The sequence below is a fragment of the Peromyscus leucopus genome, chromosome 4 (genome assembly GCF_004664715.2).
Source record: "Peromyscus leucopus breed LL Stock chromosome 4, UCI_PerLeu_2.1, whole genome shotgun sequence".
NCBI lineage: Eukaryota > Metazoa > Chordata > Mammalia > Rodentia > Cricetidae > Peromyscus > Peromyscus leucopus.
The window spans coordinates 150,034,351-150,051,191 of NC_051066.1; the positions used below are offsets into that span (position 1 = coordinate 150,034,351).

Here is a 16,841-nt window from a genome sequence, read left to right on the forward strand (position 1 = left end):
CCTTCCCTACTGGTAGCTGCAAACCATTGCAACTATTTCAGTGCACGGTCTCTGTTGTCGTCGTCCAGTCCCCACCTCCACCCACAGCCAAAGCCAGACACTGTACCTGTCCTTGGTGCATGTGACTGTGGCTGGTGACAGGTGAGTGGGGCTGGAAGGGTTCCTCACAAGGGAGACAGGAGGAGGCTGCTTCAACTTGGCTCCTGGCTTCTTTTCTACATTCACATGATTTCTAGTGTGCATTGTGGGGTGCATGCTTAGTGAATGTTCTTTGTATGAATAAACGTACTGTAAGGTTAAGGGACAGCATATGATGCATTCTCTTTCGCTTTGTTTTTAATTTTTTTCATTGTAGTTTTTCGTATGTGTTGGTGTTTTGCCTGTATGTATGTCTGTGTGCCGTGTGCATGCTTGGTGCTTGCTGAGACTAGGTAGTGGATCTCCTGAGACTGTGTCTTATTTAGGGTTTCTATTGCTGTGAAGAGACATCATGACCACGGTAACTCTTTTTTTTTTTTTTCTTTTGGTTTTCGAGACAGGGTTTCTCTGTGTAGCTTTGCGCCTTTCCTGGGACTCACTTGGTAGCCCAGGCTGGCCTCGAACTCACAGAGATCCGCCTGGCTCTGCCTCCCGAGTGCTGGGATTAAAGGCGTGCGCCACCACCGCCCGGCAAACACGGTAACTCTTATAAAGGAAAACATGTAATTGGGGCTGGCTTACAGTTCAGAGGTTTAGTCCATTATCATCACATCAGGACATGGCAGCGTGCAGGCAAACATGTGGTTGGAGAAGGAGCTGAGAGTTCTACATCTTGATTCGCCAGATTTGAGATTATAAAACCCCAAAGCCTGCCTCCACAGTAACACACTTCCTCCAACAAGGCCACATCTCCTAATAGTGCCACTCCCTATGGGCCAAGCATTCAAACACATGAGGCTATGGGGACCATTCCTGTTCAAACCACCACAGACTGGGAGTTACAGATAGTTGTGAGCTGCATGTTAATGTTGGGAATTGAACTCAGGACCTCTGGAAGAACAGCCACTGCTCTTAGCCACTGAGCCATCTGTCCAGCCCATTTATTCATCCGTTCATTTTATTTATGTGTATATGTGCCTTCTTGAGTTATGTGTGCACTGTATGCTTATAGTACCTGCAGAGGCCAGAAGAGGGCGTCAGTCCCCCAGAACTGGAGCTATAGGCAGTTGTGAGCTACAGTGTGGGTTCAGAAAACCAGTCCTGGGTCCTCTGCACAACAAGTGAGAGCTCTTCCTTGCCAAACCATCTTTCTAGTCGCTCCCTCTTATTTAAATTTGAAATAAAGCCTTTTCCTCAGTTAGGCCTCATTGGAATATGCCAGGGGCCATGTCAGAGGAGCAGCAGGTGGTAACTGAAGTTCAAGGTGTCCGCCCACCAGGAGGAAATTCCGATGGATCAATCTCGGACAGGCAAGGCCGGGAGACCACAGACCCCAGAATGTCTTTTGCTTCTGCCGAGTCTTTACATGTTTGCCCCTGCCAGCTTCCTCTGGCATCTGGCATGGCTGTGGGGAGATCCTCACTGCTTGTAACGTAGTGTGTTTATCTCACGGGAACATCCTGTTCTACTGGACATTTTTACCTGTGGATTGTTGTGAAGATGATTCCTCCCTAAGCTGTATTGTCTAATTGATAATAATAATGTTAGCTTACACAGAGTTTTGATGAACAAAAATAAATACAAAAAATGTCACACAGCGAGGGCCTATGAGTTTTACCTAAGGAGCTGCATAGATCACCGTTTAGGTTAATGATTAAGGAACACAACTGAGTCCCCAGGAGCCAATTCTAATTCTCTTAATGCTGAATAATGGAGTCACAGGTTTCAGTGTGCATCATTAGCTGAAGCAAAGCCTTAAAATAACTTCAGGTTAGAACAGATGTTTTGATAATAGCTTTCAGATGAAAAACCCCAGAAAACAATCTAAACTCACAAGGACACATAGGTGAGTTACAGATTCATTAGGTTAGGGTCAGAAACACACAGCAGCCCGATTGTTGCTAGCTGATGTACTTTCCTTGCTAGGTTTGGTTGGTGTTCAAAGGTGAAGATTAATTCCTTGTGCCCATTTTTTTAAACCGCAGTCTCCTAATATAAGAAACTATTGACGAGTGGGTATGCACCCCAAAGATTGAAAGTAGAGCTGACTGATTCTTTTTCATATATAAAAGTTTAGGTTTGTGATTCCTTTAAGATCCTTTATAAGATTACCTTTCAAGATAAGTAATAAAGTAATTGGCCCTTTCTTTGTAACTGCGAAACTGCAGTCTGCCAGTAAAAGACCTGGCTGAGAAGAGTACTTTGCTTCCTCACATGGTTAATCTATAACAAGTTGCTTGGACATGAATGTATGTGGGTTCTTGGTATAATTTGTTTTTCACCTGTAATATGTAAAATGTTTTATTATGAAAGGGATTTGGAAAGCATGCTGTTTTTTACTGTTTGTTTTGTATTCACTGTAATTATTGACTTGCAAAACAGAATGTAACCACATGGTAATTTTTATATTGCCTGAAAGATTTTGCTGGGGTATATAGCTGTAAGAAAAAGAATAAGGATGGAGTTTAATGAATGAAAACATCAAGAATGAGAGAAGGAAATCACTAGGAAAATAAAGAGTAGAGAATACAAAAGAAGAATAAAGAAAAGGTCGGAAGGAAACCATCAAGAGATTATGTGAGTATATTTTTCCCTTACCCTCTCAGATAGAAAAATCTAATATGTGACAACACCAAGGATTCCTTTTGGCCCCTGTGCTACTGGAGGGGTCCCTTAGGCATCATTAGCTGTCTTTGTCCTCATAGGCAATGTCTTGGGCTTGGCAGGATGTGGCTAGCTAAGGCCAGGTAAGGGGCTGATGCCCTAAACCACCGCATTTGAACACACAACCCCTTAGATCAAGCAGACACTTAGTGTGGTGGTGTGACTAGGAATGACACTTAGTGTGGTGGTGTGACTGAGAATGACACTTAGTGTGGTGGTGTGACTAGGAATGACACTTAGTGTGGTGGTGTGACTAGGAATGACAGTGTGGTGGTGTGACTAGGAATGACACTTAGTGTGGTGGTGTGACTAGGAATGACACTTAGTGTGGTGGTGTGACTAGGAATGACCCCCACAGGCTCATGTACCTGAATGCTTGCTCATCAGGGAATGGCTCTATTTGAAAGGATTAGAAGGATTAGGAGGTGTGGCCTTGTTGGAGGAAGTGTGTCACTGGGGGTGGGCTTTGGGGTGTCCAAAGCCCAACCCAGGTCCAATGTCTCTCTCTTCCTGCTTCCTGATGGTCCAGATGTAGAACTCTTGCTCCTTCTCCAGCACCATGTCTGCCTGCACACTGCCATGCTCCCTGCCATGATGATAAAGGACTAACTCTCTGAAACTGCAAGCAAGACCTCAATTAAATGCTTTCCTTTATAACAGTGGTTCTCAACCTTCCTAATACTTCGACCCTTTAATAAAGTTCCTCATGTTGTGCTGACCCCCCAATCATAAAATTGTTTTTGTTGCTACTTCATGACTGTCATTTTGCTACTGTTATGAATCACAATGTAAATATCTGTGCTTTCCAACGGTCTTAGGTGACATCTGTGCAAGTGTTGGTCAGTCCCAAGGGGGTCACAACCCATAGGTTGAGAACCACCACTTTATAAGAATTGCCATGGTCCTAGCGTCTCTTCACAGCAATAGAAAAGACCAAGAAACTTAGGAATGGCGGCCTGATGGTGGATTGGAAGCAGGCAGCCATTGCTTTAGAGGGCTCTTCTAGAGCCGTCCACCTATGTTGACACTGGCCACATGTTGTCCTCCCTCTGTCTCTTCTACGTTGTACTCGAAGGTAAGCCTGTCACCTCCACCAGCAGATTTCTGCTGCAAACTAATGCAGTTCTGGAAATTAACAGTCAGCAGCCATGAGTAAGGGGGTTCCAACCATCCAGTCCAGGTCCGATTGCAAATTCAGCCTTGCCCTGCTGGCCTCCCCATGGAGGCAGCTTCTTCCCCAACAGCCACTATGACTCAGTGGCAGCACAGATATCTGTCAGAGGGCCGTGTGGGCCATGCAGTGGACATCAGAACTAACCCAGTAGCTACACTCACCCTTCAGATCCAGCTCAACCCCAAAGCAGCCCTGTATGCAGCAGAGAGCCACAGCTGAGAGCTCAGGCTTCCCAGTCCCAGGACACAAATCTTGGTGGACTCAAGCCAGAGACTCTCCACCTCGTCTGACCCTACCACGTCCCAGAGAAGTGTACTTAACAAGTTTCCACTGCCCTGAATTGAAAGCCTTAAATAATTAACCTATAGCGTGGTGCACCCACTTAAAAGCTCATTAGGGCGCCCTAAGTGGATCATGAGAAGGAAATAAAAGGGCGATCATTTGCAATGAAATACATCATCTTTCAATATGCAAATGAGCAGTAACCGACATGGGGCCCTGAGGCCCTGGTGACCCTGGGAGTAAGTTCCAAAAGAAGAGACGTCAGAAAGTTAGGCATGACTAGACACGGAAGGCAAATGGAGGTAGCCTTCGGGTAAGATAGCACATGCAGGGCTAGAAAGATGGCTCAGAGGATAAAGGGCCCACTGCCAAGCCAGACATGAGTTCAGCCCTGGGACCCTCACAGTGGAGGGAAAGCACCAATTCCTCCAAGTTGTCCTCTGAGCTCCACATGGCACACACACACACACACACACACACACACACACATTTCCAACTCATCTCCAAGAGCTGGCCAATTCTACTTTCTCTGCAAGCCACAGGAAAGACACCTGTGTGGTTCTGGATGAGGGGCAGTAGAGTGCTGCGGGCCGCAGAAATATATCATAAGAACTCAGCTGGTTATGGCAAAGTCACTACCTGGAGGGATCAGGGAATTCCTCCAGAGGAAGCCAAATCCCAAGGAGTTTTTGGTGTTACTTGGCTTGTTATATATCAGCTGTATTCTGTTATGAAAATCATGTGTGCCTTCATAGCTTTCCCAATTGACTTTTCCCTAAGAAGAGCTAACAGTGTAGACTGATCACTCTCTGGACATACACATTCCAGGCATTTGGAGAACAGCCTCAGGAAATGCTTTCTCTGGAATCAGATATCTCCCCTAGCCACTTTCAAGGACTACAGGAAACACCACCCAGGTGGGCGCCCATTGTTAGTCCCAGGTGGACTAACAATGATAACAGCCCACATGCGAGTCTCCTGACTTAAGGTAAATTCCACAAGGGGACACCGCCTAGGTCAGGTAGACATTAAGTAATAGCTTTACACAATTTAGCTCAGACCCCTCCTTTCTTACAGCCTTACTAACTTTATAGACCTCTAACTACTTACCTAACCACTTCTAGGAATATTTAGATAAACTTCTGTGCTAACAGCTATGCTCAGCCAGAACTCCCAGTTCAAGCCTCCCTGTAATTATCATTATTGGTAGCATCTGGCCAGGTCCATCACCGGATGGAGGAAAGTACCTTATCAGAGATACCTCTGTACTCGCTAGAACAGACTTAAGCATCCAGGTTACCTGTTTGAGAAGGCCTGGCGGATGTATCAATTAAGCCTATTCTTATCACCCCTCCATTTGACCCTGGAAGCCTGGCTTTGCACTGCTAAGGAAATACTGCTTGTAAGTGTATATAGACCAGAACTCCCAGGGCAGGAGACTGAGAGAAGAGAGAAGAGAATGGAAGAACGAGATGGGTAAGAACTTGAGAGGAACGAGCTGAGATGGGGAAGAACTAGATTGAAGAGTAAAAAGAGAGGACTAGAGGAACGAGATGGAAGATGAGGAAGAGCCAGATGGGGAAGAACAAGATGAGGAAGAGCCAGATGCGAGAGAAGGAGATGGGAGAGAAGCTGATGGGGGAAAGAACTAGATAGATGAGAACCTAGAAGGGACAGAACTAGATGAAGGAATTAAGATAGAACCTAGAGGGGACAGTAGATAAATATAGAGAGAAATCAGGCAAGAAAGGAGCTAGACATGAGAACAAAACTGAAGCTGTGTATAAAGGATGTTATGCCAGAGGAATTAAAGCAAGTGGACTATAGAACTCGGTGTGCTGCGATTATATTTCCTGATAATAGTCCTCGCCGTCAGTAGTTCTCTCTCCTGAGCCCCTGGGATGTATAATATTGAGGCTGGTTCCTCTAATATTATACAAGAGTAGAGGAAAGCAGGGGGGCTCTGAGAGGTGTCCTGGCTTGCATACAGTGGTTGTGGGAGACGAACAATGTGTCTGGAGCGGGGGAACGATCCCACCGGGGCCTGCACACATCTATGGATCTGAGAACCAGCTGACCTGGACCAGCAGCCAGCTCTCCCGGATGAGCCGCAAGCACTTCTGTGTGTGAAGTCCGTTGTCCTTATGACTTAGCTACTCCTTCTGGAATTCTCTTTAGCTCTAATCCAAGAATATCCCCTCCATGACAGGTAGGCCCCTTGCTCATTTCCATAATCCCCACAGTTTCCTGGGTCAAGACCTGGCATTTACAGAGTAACAGACCTGGGCCCATCGCAGGGCTGTGTGTGTGATGTGTAGCAGGCCCAACCACAGAGGTGACCTGCCCAGTGGCAGACTCAGGGGAGGTGGCTGAGCAGATGTCACCACCCTGTGCTGCCCCAGGAGTGTTAAGAGGATCTCTTGGTTCTTGTCTTCTTTAAGGAAAGAATTCAGTCAAGAGATGTAGACAGTTGGAGCAGAGCTTACGTATCAAAGCAAACACTCCAAAGAGAGACTTGGCGGGGCGGTGGCTGCCCCAGGTTCAGGGTTACAGAGTCTAAGAATGTTTTCATGAATATTTATGAAGTGGGAGGCATATTCGTGGAGTAAGGTGACCCTTGGGTATCCATTTTAGGGTATTCTTCCCACGATCCTCTGAAAAAGCCCACAGGGAGGTGTCGAACCCATAACCAGAGTAATAGTATAATGATGTCAGATCTTTGAGGGACATAGGCCCTTCCGCCCATACACACTACACACATGTGGGCCAAAGTCCCGCAGATTCGGCTTCCCATATAGCAACAATCTAACAGCAGCTTCGTGGATGTTCAACCACAAAGAGGGGGGCATGGCTGACTCCTTGCCAACCCAGGATCAAGCACTCCCTTCCCTGTCCTGTATTTCCATGCCTCCCCAGGGGCCCCTGTGCCCTAACCACCCCCGCCACCCTCATCATCACCTTACAGGCTCATTATTGGGGTGATGTCCCTGGATTTAAACATTGTGTCTCTAGACATTCCTCATTAAGACCTGCACGTCTTGTCTGGGAAGAAGTAATACATATTCATCAGAATAAATAAATTCCCCATCAGCTCTCAGATGAGGGAAGCTTTGAGAAGGAAGGGATGCGGGGTAGGCAAGTTTGAGGTGAGTCTACTCATAGGGCTAGAGTGAGCTTTCTGTGTGTGTGTGTGTGTGTGTGTGTGTGTGTGTGTGTTGTACATCTGTTTGTATAGGGGGTATGCGCATATGTATGTGGTAAATGCATGTGTTTATGAGTACTTGTTAGATGTCTACACACACGTACATGCAGGTGCATGTGTGTCTGAGCACGTGGAAGCCAGAAATCAATGTCAAGTGTCCATCTTTGTCAGTTTCCGCCTTAGTTTTTGAGTCAGGCTTGGTGTTTGAACTTGGAGCTCACCAGTTCAGTCAGACTGGCTGGCCAGGGAGCCGAGGGGACCCACCAGTCTCCGCCCACTCCAGCACCTGTGGTTTTTTTACACCAATGCTGGGGATCCACACGGGGTCCTTGTGATTGCGTGGCCAGTGGGGCCATCTCCCCGCCCACAGAGCGAGCAGTTGTTCCGACATCCATCCCCTCGGTGGATACTGGTTGTCCCGCGGGCCGGTCACTGCTTTGTCCTGGCCCTGTGGAGCTGACCTTTGCTCTAGTTTCCTTTCTGTTGCTGTGAGCAAACCTGACCGCCAGCGACTTAGGGGCGAGAGGGTTTACGTTAGTTCACAGTCCCAGGGGATCCCCTCCATGGCTGTGCGGACCTCAGAATGACAGGAGCTTGAGACCACACCCACAGTCAGAACACATCACACCTCTGAGGGCCCGGGGATACTGAGGCGCTGGAGTGAGCTATGCAAGCTTGTAATTGCAGCGCTGACAGGAATATGCAGACACCCAGGATGCGGCCGTGCATGTACACACACACACACACACACACACACACTCACTCACACACAAGTTCACCACACACTTGCACATGTGTCCCCATTGAGGCCATTGTTCACTAATCATTGTGTGATGCGCACAGAGCCCCTCTCTTCCTGCAGCAGACAGAATCTTCTGGAGCTCCTCTCAGAATTCACCTCCTCTCTTGGTTGGCCAACTCCTTGCCTTCCCGGCAGCCAGCCAAGAGCAAGGGTGAAATTTGAACCCAGGACCTTCTACTTCCTGTCAGGCTCAAACTCAAGTCATCACATCCAGCCTGAGGGTGCCACATGGGGAGGGCAGCATCTCACTTCCCGTGACTGTGATCCTGAGTGCCCATGCTGAGGAGAGGTGATGCCCACTGGTCCTGGTTCCATGTGGCCCAGCACATTCCAGCTCCTGTGTTCTCAGCCCGGCCTCCTTCACGCTCCTTCATACTTTGGCCTAAGTACAGCAGACCGTACGCGAAGCAGACTCACCAATCCATCTCCAACGGTATCGGTGGCCTGACTGAGCTTCCCTGGGGGTTCTGGGTAGAGAGCAGGTAAACAGTTCTACTTACGAATACCTGGAAGACTTCCCCAGGGCCAAGCCTGCATGGTGGGCCTCCCTCTCTCACTTCAGCTAACCCCGAACGATCCCTGCAGGGACAGGATGGACCTCCAGCCATAATGAAGGACTGTCGGTCACTGCATCCCCATGACATTCACAAACTGTGCCTGTCACATGATTCATCCACCTCCTTCAGCCTGCACCAGCCCCACAAGGAAAACACTGCAGGGGAAACTGAGGCACACAGAAGTCAAGCAGCTGGGCCGGGCGGTGGTGGCACATGCCTTTAATCCCAGTACTCGAGAGGCAGAGGCAGGTGGATCTCTGTGAGTTCGAGGCCAGCCTGGGCTACCAAGTGAGTCCCGGGAAAGGCGCAAAGTTACACAGAGAAACCCTGTCTCGAAAAAAAAAAAAAGAAGAAAAGAAGTCAAGCAGCTGACCCAGGCTTGGGAAGTCCAGGGCAGAGCTCATGGGCTTCAGGCGGAGGCCAGCCCTCTGCCACCCCTCCCTGACCTGCTGAGTACCTGGGGTCGTTTCCTGAGCCTGCCTGCTTCTCATTTCCTGAGTGGCGCCAGGGCAAAGCCTCACTGGGGCATGTCAGCCACTCTGAGTCTCCACAGCCCGGCTCCGCTTGTCTTCATGTTTAAATACAAGGCATCCTGGGTCACCTTGTACCATCCACTCTGCTCTGGCCGGCAGAGCTGGGACAGGATCAAGGCTCTGGACCCAGATGCCAGGTGCTTAGTTCTTGACTCTGAGGTTTCTTAACCATGGAGGCCTGGGCCGAGTTCTGTCACTGTCCCCATCTTCCTCCCTCTAGGGCAATTATGAGCATTTGCTGAGGGGATATGTCCCACCCATGGATACCATGCCCAGCACATAGTAGGTGTTCAGCTAATGCTCACACCCTGTGTCTCCCAGGCCCCAGCAGGACCCTGGACCTACCTCATCTGTTTACTGGGAATAGAGGGTCGTTCCCTTGGGCCCTTCAACTCATCCTGCTGGGCCTCAGCTATGGCGGACAGAAGAGCTGGAGCAGAGGGTGTGTGGTGAGGGCAGGAAGAGCTGGAGGAAGAGCTGCAGATAGGAGGGCCAGGCCTTGGGGAGTGCCCTGGCAGCTCTGCCAGTCCCCCTGTGGTGACCCCCACAGTCTCAGAAATCCATTCTTTCATATACTCAGTCACTATGTCCAGAGGGCCCTGGGAGAAGCATGGCCACATAGCCTCAGTGACCCTCGCTGACAAGGGAATGTGAGGCAGAGATTTACAGAGAGAAGCCTCCAGATTCTTGGGACTGTCTGCGGAGACTGCAAAGGCCCTGAACTAAGGACAGAGTAGGGTGGGACATGGGATTACGGGGGAGAGTGTGCAGGGCATTGTGGGTAGAGTTCTAAACTTCCGCGTCAGTGAACTCTCTAGGAGTTTCTGAGCATGCAAAGGTCGTGATGATGTAGTCCCTGGCTCCACATAGGGGAACGGTGGGGCTGGAAGAACATGAGGATTCTGGAATGTTCCAGGCAAGCCATGGTGGTGACTGGCTGGGGAGGTTGGCAGCAGAGGTGGGAAGGAGAGGCCAGGTTATGGTCAGAGCAGGAGGGAAGGAGGCCTGGGAGAGAAAACAGGCTTCTCAGAAGCCTCCAGAGAGCAAAGAACCTTCCAGAATTTCCCCAGCATAGCATTTTATCGGTCAAAGCAGTTCAATCTCCACTGGTCACTGACGAAGGGGCAGGACTCTGTGACCGGCTTCTGTCTCTGGGCGAGACCACTGCAGGACTCTGGGGGTCCCAGAGAAACTGAACTGCGGATGTGCAGACGGGCAGGATGGCTCTTTATATCCGGGCCACTCTGGAAGGCACCATTCGTTCTGGGGGATGACCTCCCTCCCCTCACAGAGCCACACAAAGGCAGTCTCTTAGTTGATCCCAGATCCAATCAAGTTGATCCTAAGATTAAAAATCACTCACCATGGGAGGTGTACAAGGCAGAGATCAAAATAACAAAGCCCTCCCCTTTGTGATTTTTTTTTTTTGAGACAAGATTTCTTTTTGTAGCCCTGGCTTTCCCAGAACATGCTTTGTAGACCAGGCTGGCCTTGAACTCAAAGAGATTGGCCTGCCTCTGCCTCCTGAGTGCTGGGATTAAAGACTACCACACTGGGGGGAAAAAAAGCCACTTTCTTTTGCAAAGTGACCCACTCAATCCCTCCTTCCATTTCCCTCTCTGCTGGTTCTGGTTCAAGGATTCAAGCCAGCTTCTGCCATGGCGTATCTGGAAGAGAGTCCATGAAGCCCAATGGTTTGAGTGCCTCCCATTTGTCATATGTAATGCCCCTGCCTCTGACTTGGAGCTGCACCAGGTACTTATCAACGTGCCACTCAAGCTCATGTGACCATCTGTCCCTTGAGACAGCTGAGCCCATTTTTTTTCCTCTGTAGGGTGGGGCCTTGCAGGGGTGTAAGTGTCCTTCAAGCCACTGAGCAGCATGCCTGACACACAGTGTCTGCGTATGATTCCGAATGTCACAACTGGTCCTTCCAATTAGTTGGGGACAGTTGGGCTGACTAGAGAGTGACAGTTTCTCTGAGAGACTGGCTGGGTCTCCCCTCACACATGGAGGGCAGTGCAGAGAGACAGGGACCTACTGAATCACATGCCATGTGGGGGAATCTCTACCTTCAAGTCACTCCTGACCACCCCCTCCCCCCTCTTCCCCAATGCCTGCCTCTAATACTGGAGCAGCCAGGGGACCCTGACTCAAGACAGCCTGGCCCACACCGCCACCTAGTGGCCACAGTTCTAAGTGAGTCCAGCAGCAGGAGGGATTGGGGAAGACAGTAAATGTATGTGTTAGCCGTCACATCCCTCACAAGGACCGCTATCGTTGACAGAGATCCTTATGTTCTCATAGACAGAGACAGGAAGAAAGACAGAGGGCAAAGGAGAGAAGAGAACGGAAAACAGAACCGTGCCCAAAGACCCGCCACAGGACAAAGAAAACCAGAAAAGGTGGTGTGTGTGTGTGTGTGTGTGTGTGTGTGTGTGTGTGTGTGTGTACAGGAACAAAAATAATGACAAAAAAAGAGACCCAAAGAGAAAAAATGTAGAGGAACCAGTTAAAAATGCTTCTATGGAGTTCAGCCAGGCAGCAGGTCTCCTTGTCCAAACAATATCAGCCGCACCTTCAGGCTGGCGCTGTCCCCAACACAGGCACCCAGGGCCAGCTAGGCTCTGTGTCTGAAGTCCCTAGGAGGGACCCACTAGGCAACTGTAAGCCCGGGGCAGTCCACGCTCCTTGGTGCCCCCTGCTGGAAAGGCTGGGCTCTACATGCCTTCAGAAAGTTACTTCTCAGCCAGGCTGTCCTGGGGGCAGTGTGGCAACTATATTGTTTAAAAATGGAAACCAAGCCTCTGAGAGAGGTGATGACATCCCTCCCAGCAAGCACAGGGGCTGCCAGGTCAGGAGGACAGGCAAGAGTGTTGACCTCTAAGGTCATAAGACAGGCCCTCCCAGCCTGCTGGCAGCCCCACAAGACAGAAACGCATGCAGCTGCACCCAGCCACGTCAGGTGTGTGATTTACGGTCCTGGCTCTTCCCATCAGATACAGGAATGGATGTGACTGGTTCAAAGTCACAGACACTCTGCCTCTGGTCTCCCTGTCTCACTTCTGGGGACCTTCTGTCTGCAGATCCCAGGGCCGGATTCCAGTGTGTACCTCAGACTCCCTGGCAACTCCAACTGCACACAAGTGACAACTGAGTGATTGTCCTGAAATCCAGGTGCCGGCTTCAAGTGATCCAGAAGATGCTATCGCATGGCCTGAAACCCTCACAGAAGCTCTTAGAGAGTTAAACACTATGGGGTCATTTGAAACTGGACCTGAGAAACAAGGTCACCTCTCAGCAGGACCCAGTGGCCTTCCGAGTAGACCAGGGACAGGGCTCTTCAATGAGAAATGGACAGGGGGAACACTGTTTCCAATGTGTGGGAAGTGAGGGAAGAAGTCGGGGTAGAGAAGAGGAAGAAGGAAGGAAAAACAGAGGAAGGGGGAGGGGAGGAGGGGACATTCAGGGCTGGCCAAGGCCTGCAGGTCAACTTCAGTCCAAGGAGTGACTGGCTTGGCTGGGCCTACAAATCCTGGTAACTCATGGAGACCCCCCCCAGCCTAAGCAGATGAAATACCCACAAGCAGTGTGGGACCCACCTAGGCCGGGCCTGTGTGCAGCAGGGATGTTCTGGTTGGCTTATGTGGACTCTGCTGTTATTGGCATGTTTGTGGCCAGCGTGGATTCCAACTGCCTCACTGCATTTTTTTTTTAAGATTTATTTGTATGAGTGTCTTGCCTGCAATGTACATCTGCGTACCACATGTGTGCCTGGTGTCCACAGAGGCTAAAAGAGGGTGTCAGATCCCCTAGATAGAACTGGAGTTATAGATGGTTGTAAGCTGTCACGTGGGTGCTCTGGAAGAGCAGTCAGTGTTCATATTGCTAAGCATTATATCCTTCTGGGTTCTTTGATGTAGTTGAAGACTAGATATAATTTTATAAAAGATAAATTAGATATGAAACTTTAGACACAAATATAGGATAGATGATAGAATATTTTCTTTAAACTTTCCAAATACAAATAGACTAGATATTATGACTGTAATTCTTGCTTAGTAACTGTTCTATTATATGTAATTTTACTATGTTAAAGTTAAAACCTTCCTTTTTGATTAGACAGAAAAGGGAAAGTGTTGTGGGACGTCTTTCTGTATGCTGTGAATATGTGTTGCTCTGACTGGATAATAAATAAAGTTGCATTGGCCTATGGCAGGGCAGGATGGAGCCAGGAGGGAAAATCTAAGAGAGACAATGAGAGGAGAAAGAAGAGTGTGGGGAGACACCAGCCTGCCACCGAAGGAGCAACAAGAGGCCAGCAGACCAGTAATGCCACAGCCACCTGGCAACATATAGATAACTAGAAATGGGTTAAGTTATAAGAGCTAGATAGCAAGAAGCCTGACCCATAGGCCATATAATTTATAATTAATATTAGGCCTCTGAGTGATTATTTTATAAGTGGCTATGGAACTGCCAGGCCAGGTAGGGATACAGGAACTTCCATCTACACTAAGCCGTCTCTCCAGGCCATAAGTGAGGACCTTAACACTTTTGTTCAAATCCAATGTCTCAGACACTGGGACAGACAAAAGGTTCGTTGATACTCTGTGGACTTGCTCTGACCCATGGAAAACACCCAGGACAGGGAAGGAAACATCTAGAAAAATACTAATTACATTTCTCTACTGTCAACAATGAATTCAAGAGCTCAGAACCCAAAGGAAGGCTGGGATGCAATATAAAACCAGTTATTGGTTGCACAGCAGCTGCTGTCTTCGTTCCTTAGGAGGGAAGTGACGCACAGTGGTTCGCGTTGTTGGCTCAAGGCCGCAGACCTCCAGAATCCAATTGTCTGAGCTGGAACCCATCCCACGCCACTCACCACCAAATAAGCAGACCACACCTTATTTGTATTATATATTGACTTTTAATAATAATAAAAAAATCTATCATGAATTTAACGAAAAGAATCTGTACATTTAAAATAAGCCAGGCATGATGCCCTGGCCCTCGGGGCCCTTCCTCATCCCCCTCAGCAGGGTTAACGTGGGGCCTCGATTCTCTGGACGAACGAAACGCATCAACAAAGCTGACTCTGCAGCAAGAGAAAGGTGGCTCCTGGAGACGGAGGATACCATACTCCCCAACCCAGCCTTACAGCCAGCCAGAGGCGACACGATCCTCTCCCTCCTCCATGCTAGCGTTTCTCTCTAGACGTCCAGAAGTTGGGGAGCAGACAGCTGAGGGGTCCCTACATGCAGCCCCCTATCCAGAAGGTAGACATCAGGTCCCTAACTCTGGTTCTCCAGGAAGTCCCAAATGCCCTGCTCCGAGGGCACAGCCCAGCCCTAAGCCAGCGCTCAGTCTGGCCACCTCTCAAACCCTGCTCAAGTCATCCAACTACGAAGCCCAACCCGGGCCAGATGCTGGGGTGGCCAGATGCTGGGGTGGCCAGATGCTGGGGTGCTGAGGTGGGGGAAGGAGGCAGCGGACCCTGTGAGCCACATCTCACGACTTTAAGATTTTAAAATGGAAATAACAACGTCTTAAACTTTTTCAATAATTTAGTTTCTTTTGTTTGTTTGTTTTTTAGTAGAACTGAATAAAGTTGCTGATACTACTTTACATTGGTCCCATTAGGCAATATACTTTTTTCTGAAATTTAAAGTGTCAAAGACATAATCATAAAACTTAGGGGAAGGAGAAACTCTTGACAACACTAACAACAACGATAAGAAAAAAATACAAAACATAAACCACAGAGTTGTTGCGCCATATAAATTAACATCAGAGCTAATCTGGTGCCCAGAGCTGGCGGCTCAAATCCCGATGGTGGTCGGTCATGGTGGAAGCCAGCAAGGCTCTCAAGTGTCCACGAGGTGATGGCTGCTCAGCCCAGTGTCCTCTCCTGGCAGAGGCTAGGCTGTCCCAAGTCTGCTGAGCCGGTTAGTAAGGGGGAGGGGGCATGTCCAGAAGCTTCAGCCAGGACAGGAAACAGGCACCGTCTCCAGGAATGTGGACCTGGAGGAGCCCCAGGTTCAAAGTGCAGCTTTGCCATCTGAGGAGCTGGGTCTGCAAGCCTCCAGCTACCGGACCCTGTGACCTTTCCCTACGAAGGGGACTTGGGTGAGTGTAAGCATCCAGGCCCCAGCTACATTCATGAGCTCGGGGGCCCCAGCAGCCCTCAGGCTTTAGGCAGAAGTATGGAGAGTCTGCCAGCCCAGGGGCGATCCGCCAGTCCGGGGAGGGTATCTGCAGAGGCTTGTCCTGGACGGTGACAGCAGGGCCAGCTGGTCTCGACACAGCTGTGGCAGAAGCCTCAGGTCACCTGTGGCCCCTCCGTGTCCTCTCACATCGCAGCTGCAGAGGCAGTGGCCAAGCAGGGGGCATGTCGGTGTTCAGAGGTCTCCATCCACTGGAGGCTGGCAGAGGCGGTAGAGGCTGGCAGGTGGAGGCAGAGAGCATGAGGGCCGGCCGAGTGGCCGCCACATGGGGCTACTTACCCTTTATCTATTGGGACAAGTAATTCACACCCAGAAAAATACAGAGAGTGATAGATAAGTACTCAAGCTGCCCTTGTCACCGTGTGCCCTTCTCAAAGTCAGATGCTGTCCCTCTTGAACAGTGATTCTCAACTGTGGGTCACGACCCCTTTGGGAGTTGCATATCAGATATTTACACTGTGATTCAGAACAGTAACAAAATTATAGTTATGAGCTAGCAATGAAAATAATTTTATGGTTGGGGTCACCACAGCATGAAGTATGTTATTGCAACATTAGGAAGGTTGAGAACTATTTTAGAGGCAGGCAAGGTGTTCCAAAATGTATTTGGATGCTTATAGGGTACAGACACGGGACAATAGCTCTAAGTTTCTGCCCATCTCACAGATTTGGGGCCTGTCTGCCTGTGGCCGTGATGGCTCCTTGGTTTTGGAAGGGTTGCAGAAGAGGAACCCTGAGATATGCCTTCAGTGAAGGTGGGCTTCAAGGAGAGGCAGCCGTGGACAGGGATGATCACAGGGGCAAGGAGGCCAGAGAGGAGGTCACTGTGGTGACCTGGACAGTGACACAGTGGTGAAGAGTTAAATGTCTAGGCCTACGTTGTCTGGGGTCAGCATTCCAGCTCTTGCTGTGTGGCCTCCAGCAAGATACTGAACATCTCTGGGCCTCTGTGTGCTCGCCTGCTGATGGGAATCGGATTCACAAAGAGGGTGGGCAGCACCATTCCTGAACAGGCCAGGTGCCATAAAAGCATGAAGATGAGCTGGGAGCAAGAAAACATGGCAGGCGAAAGGACATGAACGGGCCTCAGGGGAGACAGCAGTACACCAAGCCCTGATGAGGAACTCCCTGGGGTTCTGTGGGGGCGCTCTCACTTGGAGACACTGCCTGAGCCACGATTTCAAAACAAGGAGTTACTCAGAAGTCCTGGGCAGCAGAGCTGGCAGGGACCAAAGGGCCTGACCCCTGGGGGGCCGCAG

The 16,841-nt window shown here is 49.5% G+C and overlaps 1 protein-coding gene across 1 annotated transcript in view; it reads right to left on the reverse strand.

Moving 5' to 3' along the window:
• Nucleotides 1-14,271: 14,271 nt before the first annotated feature.
• The window catches only part of Prex1 (phosphatidylinositol-3,4,5-trisphosphate dependent Rac exchange factor 1), a 155,475-nt gene continuing 152,905 nt past the window's right edge, over nucleotides 14,272-16,841 (reverse strand). Inside the window, exon 40 of the mRNA XM_028868545.2 lies at nucleotides 14,272-15,799. Within this exon, the coding sequence (XP_028724378.1) occupies nucleotides 15,757-15,799 (43 nt within the window). The 3' untranslated portion in view covers nucleotides 14,272-15,756. The remainder of the gene's footprint in view (nucleotides 15,800-16,841) is intronic.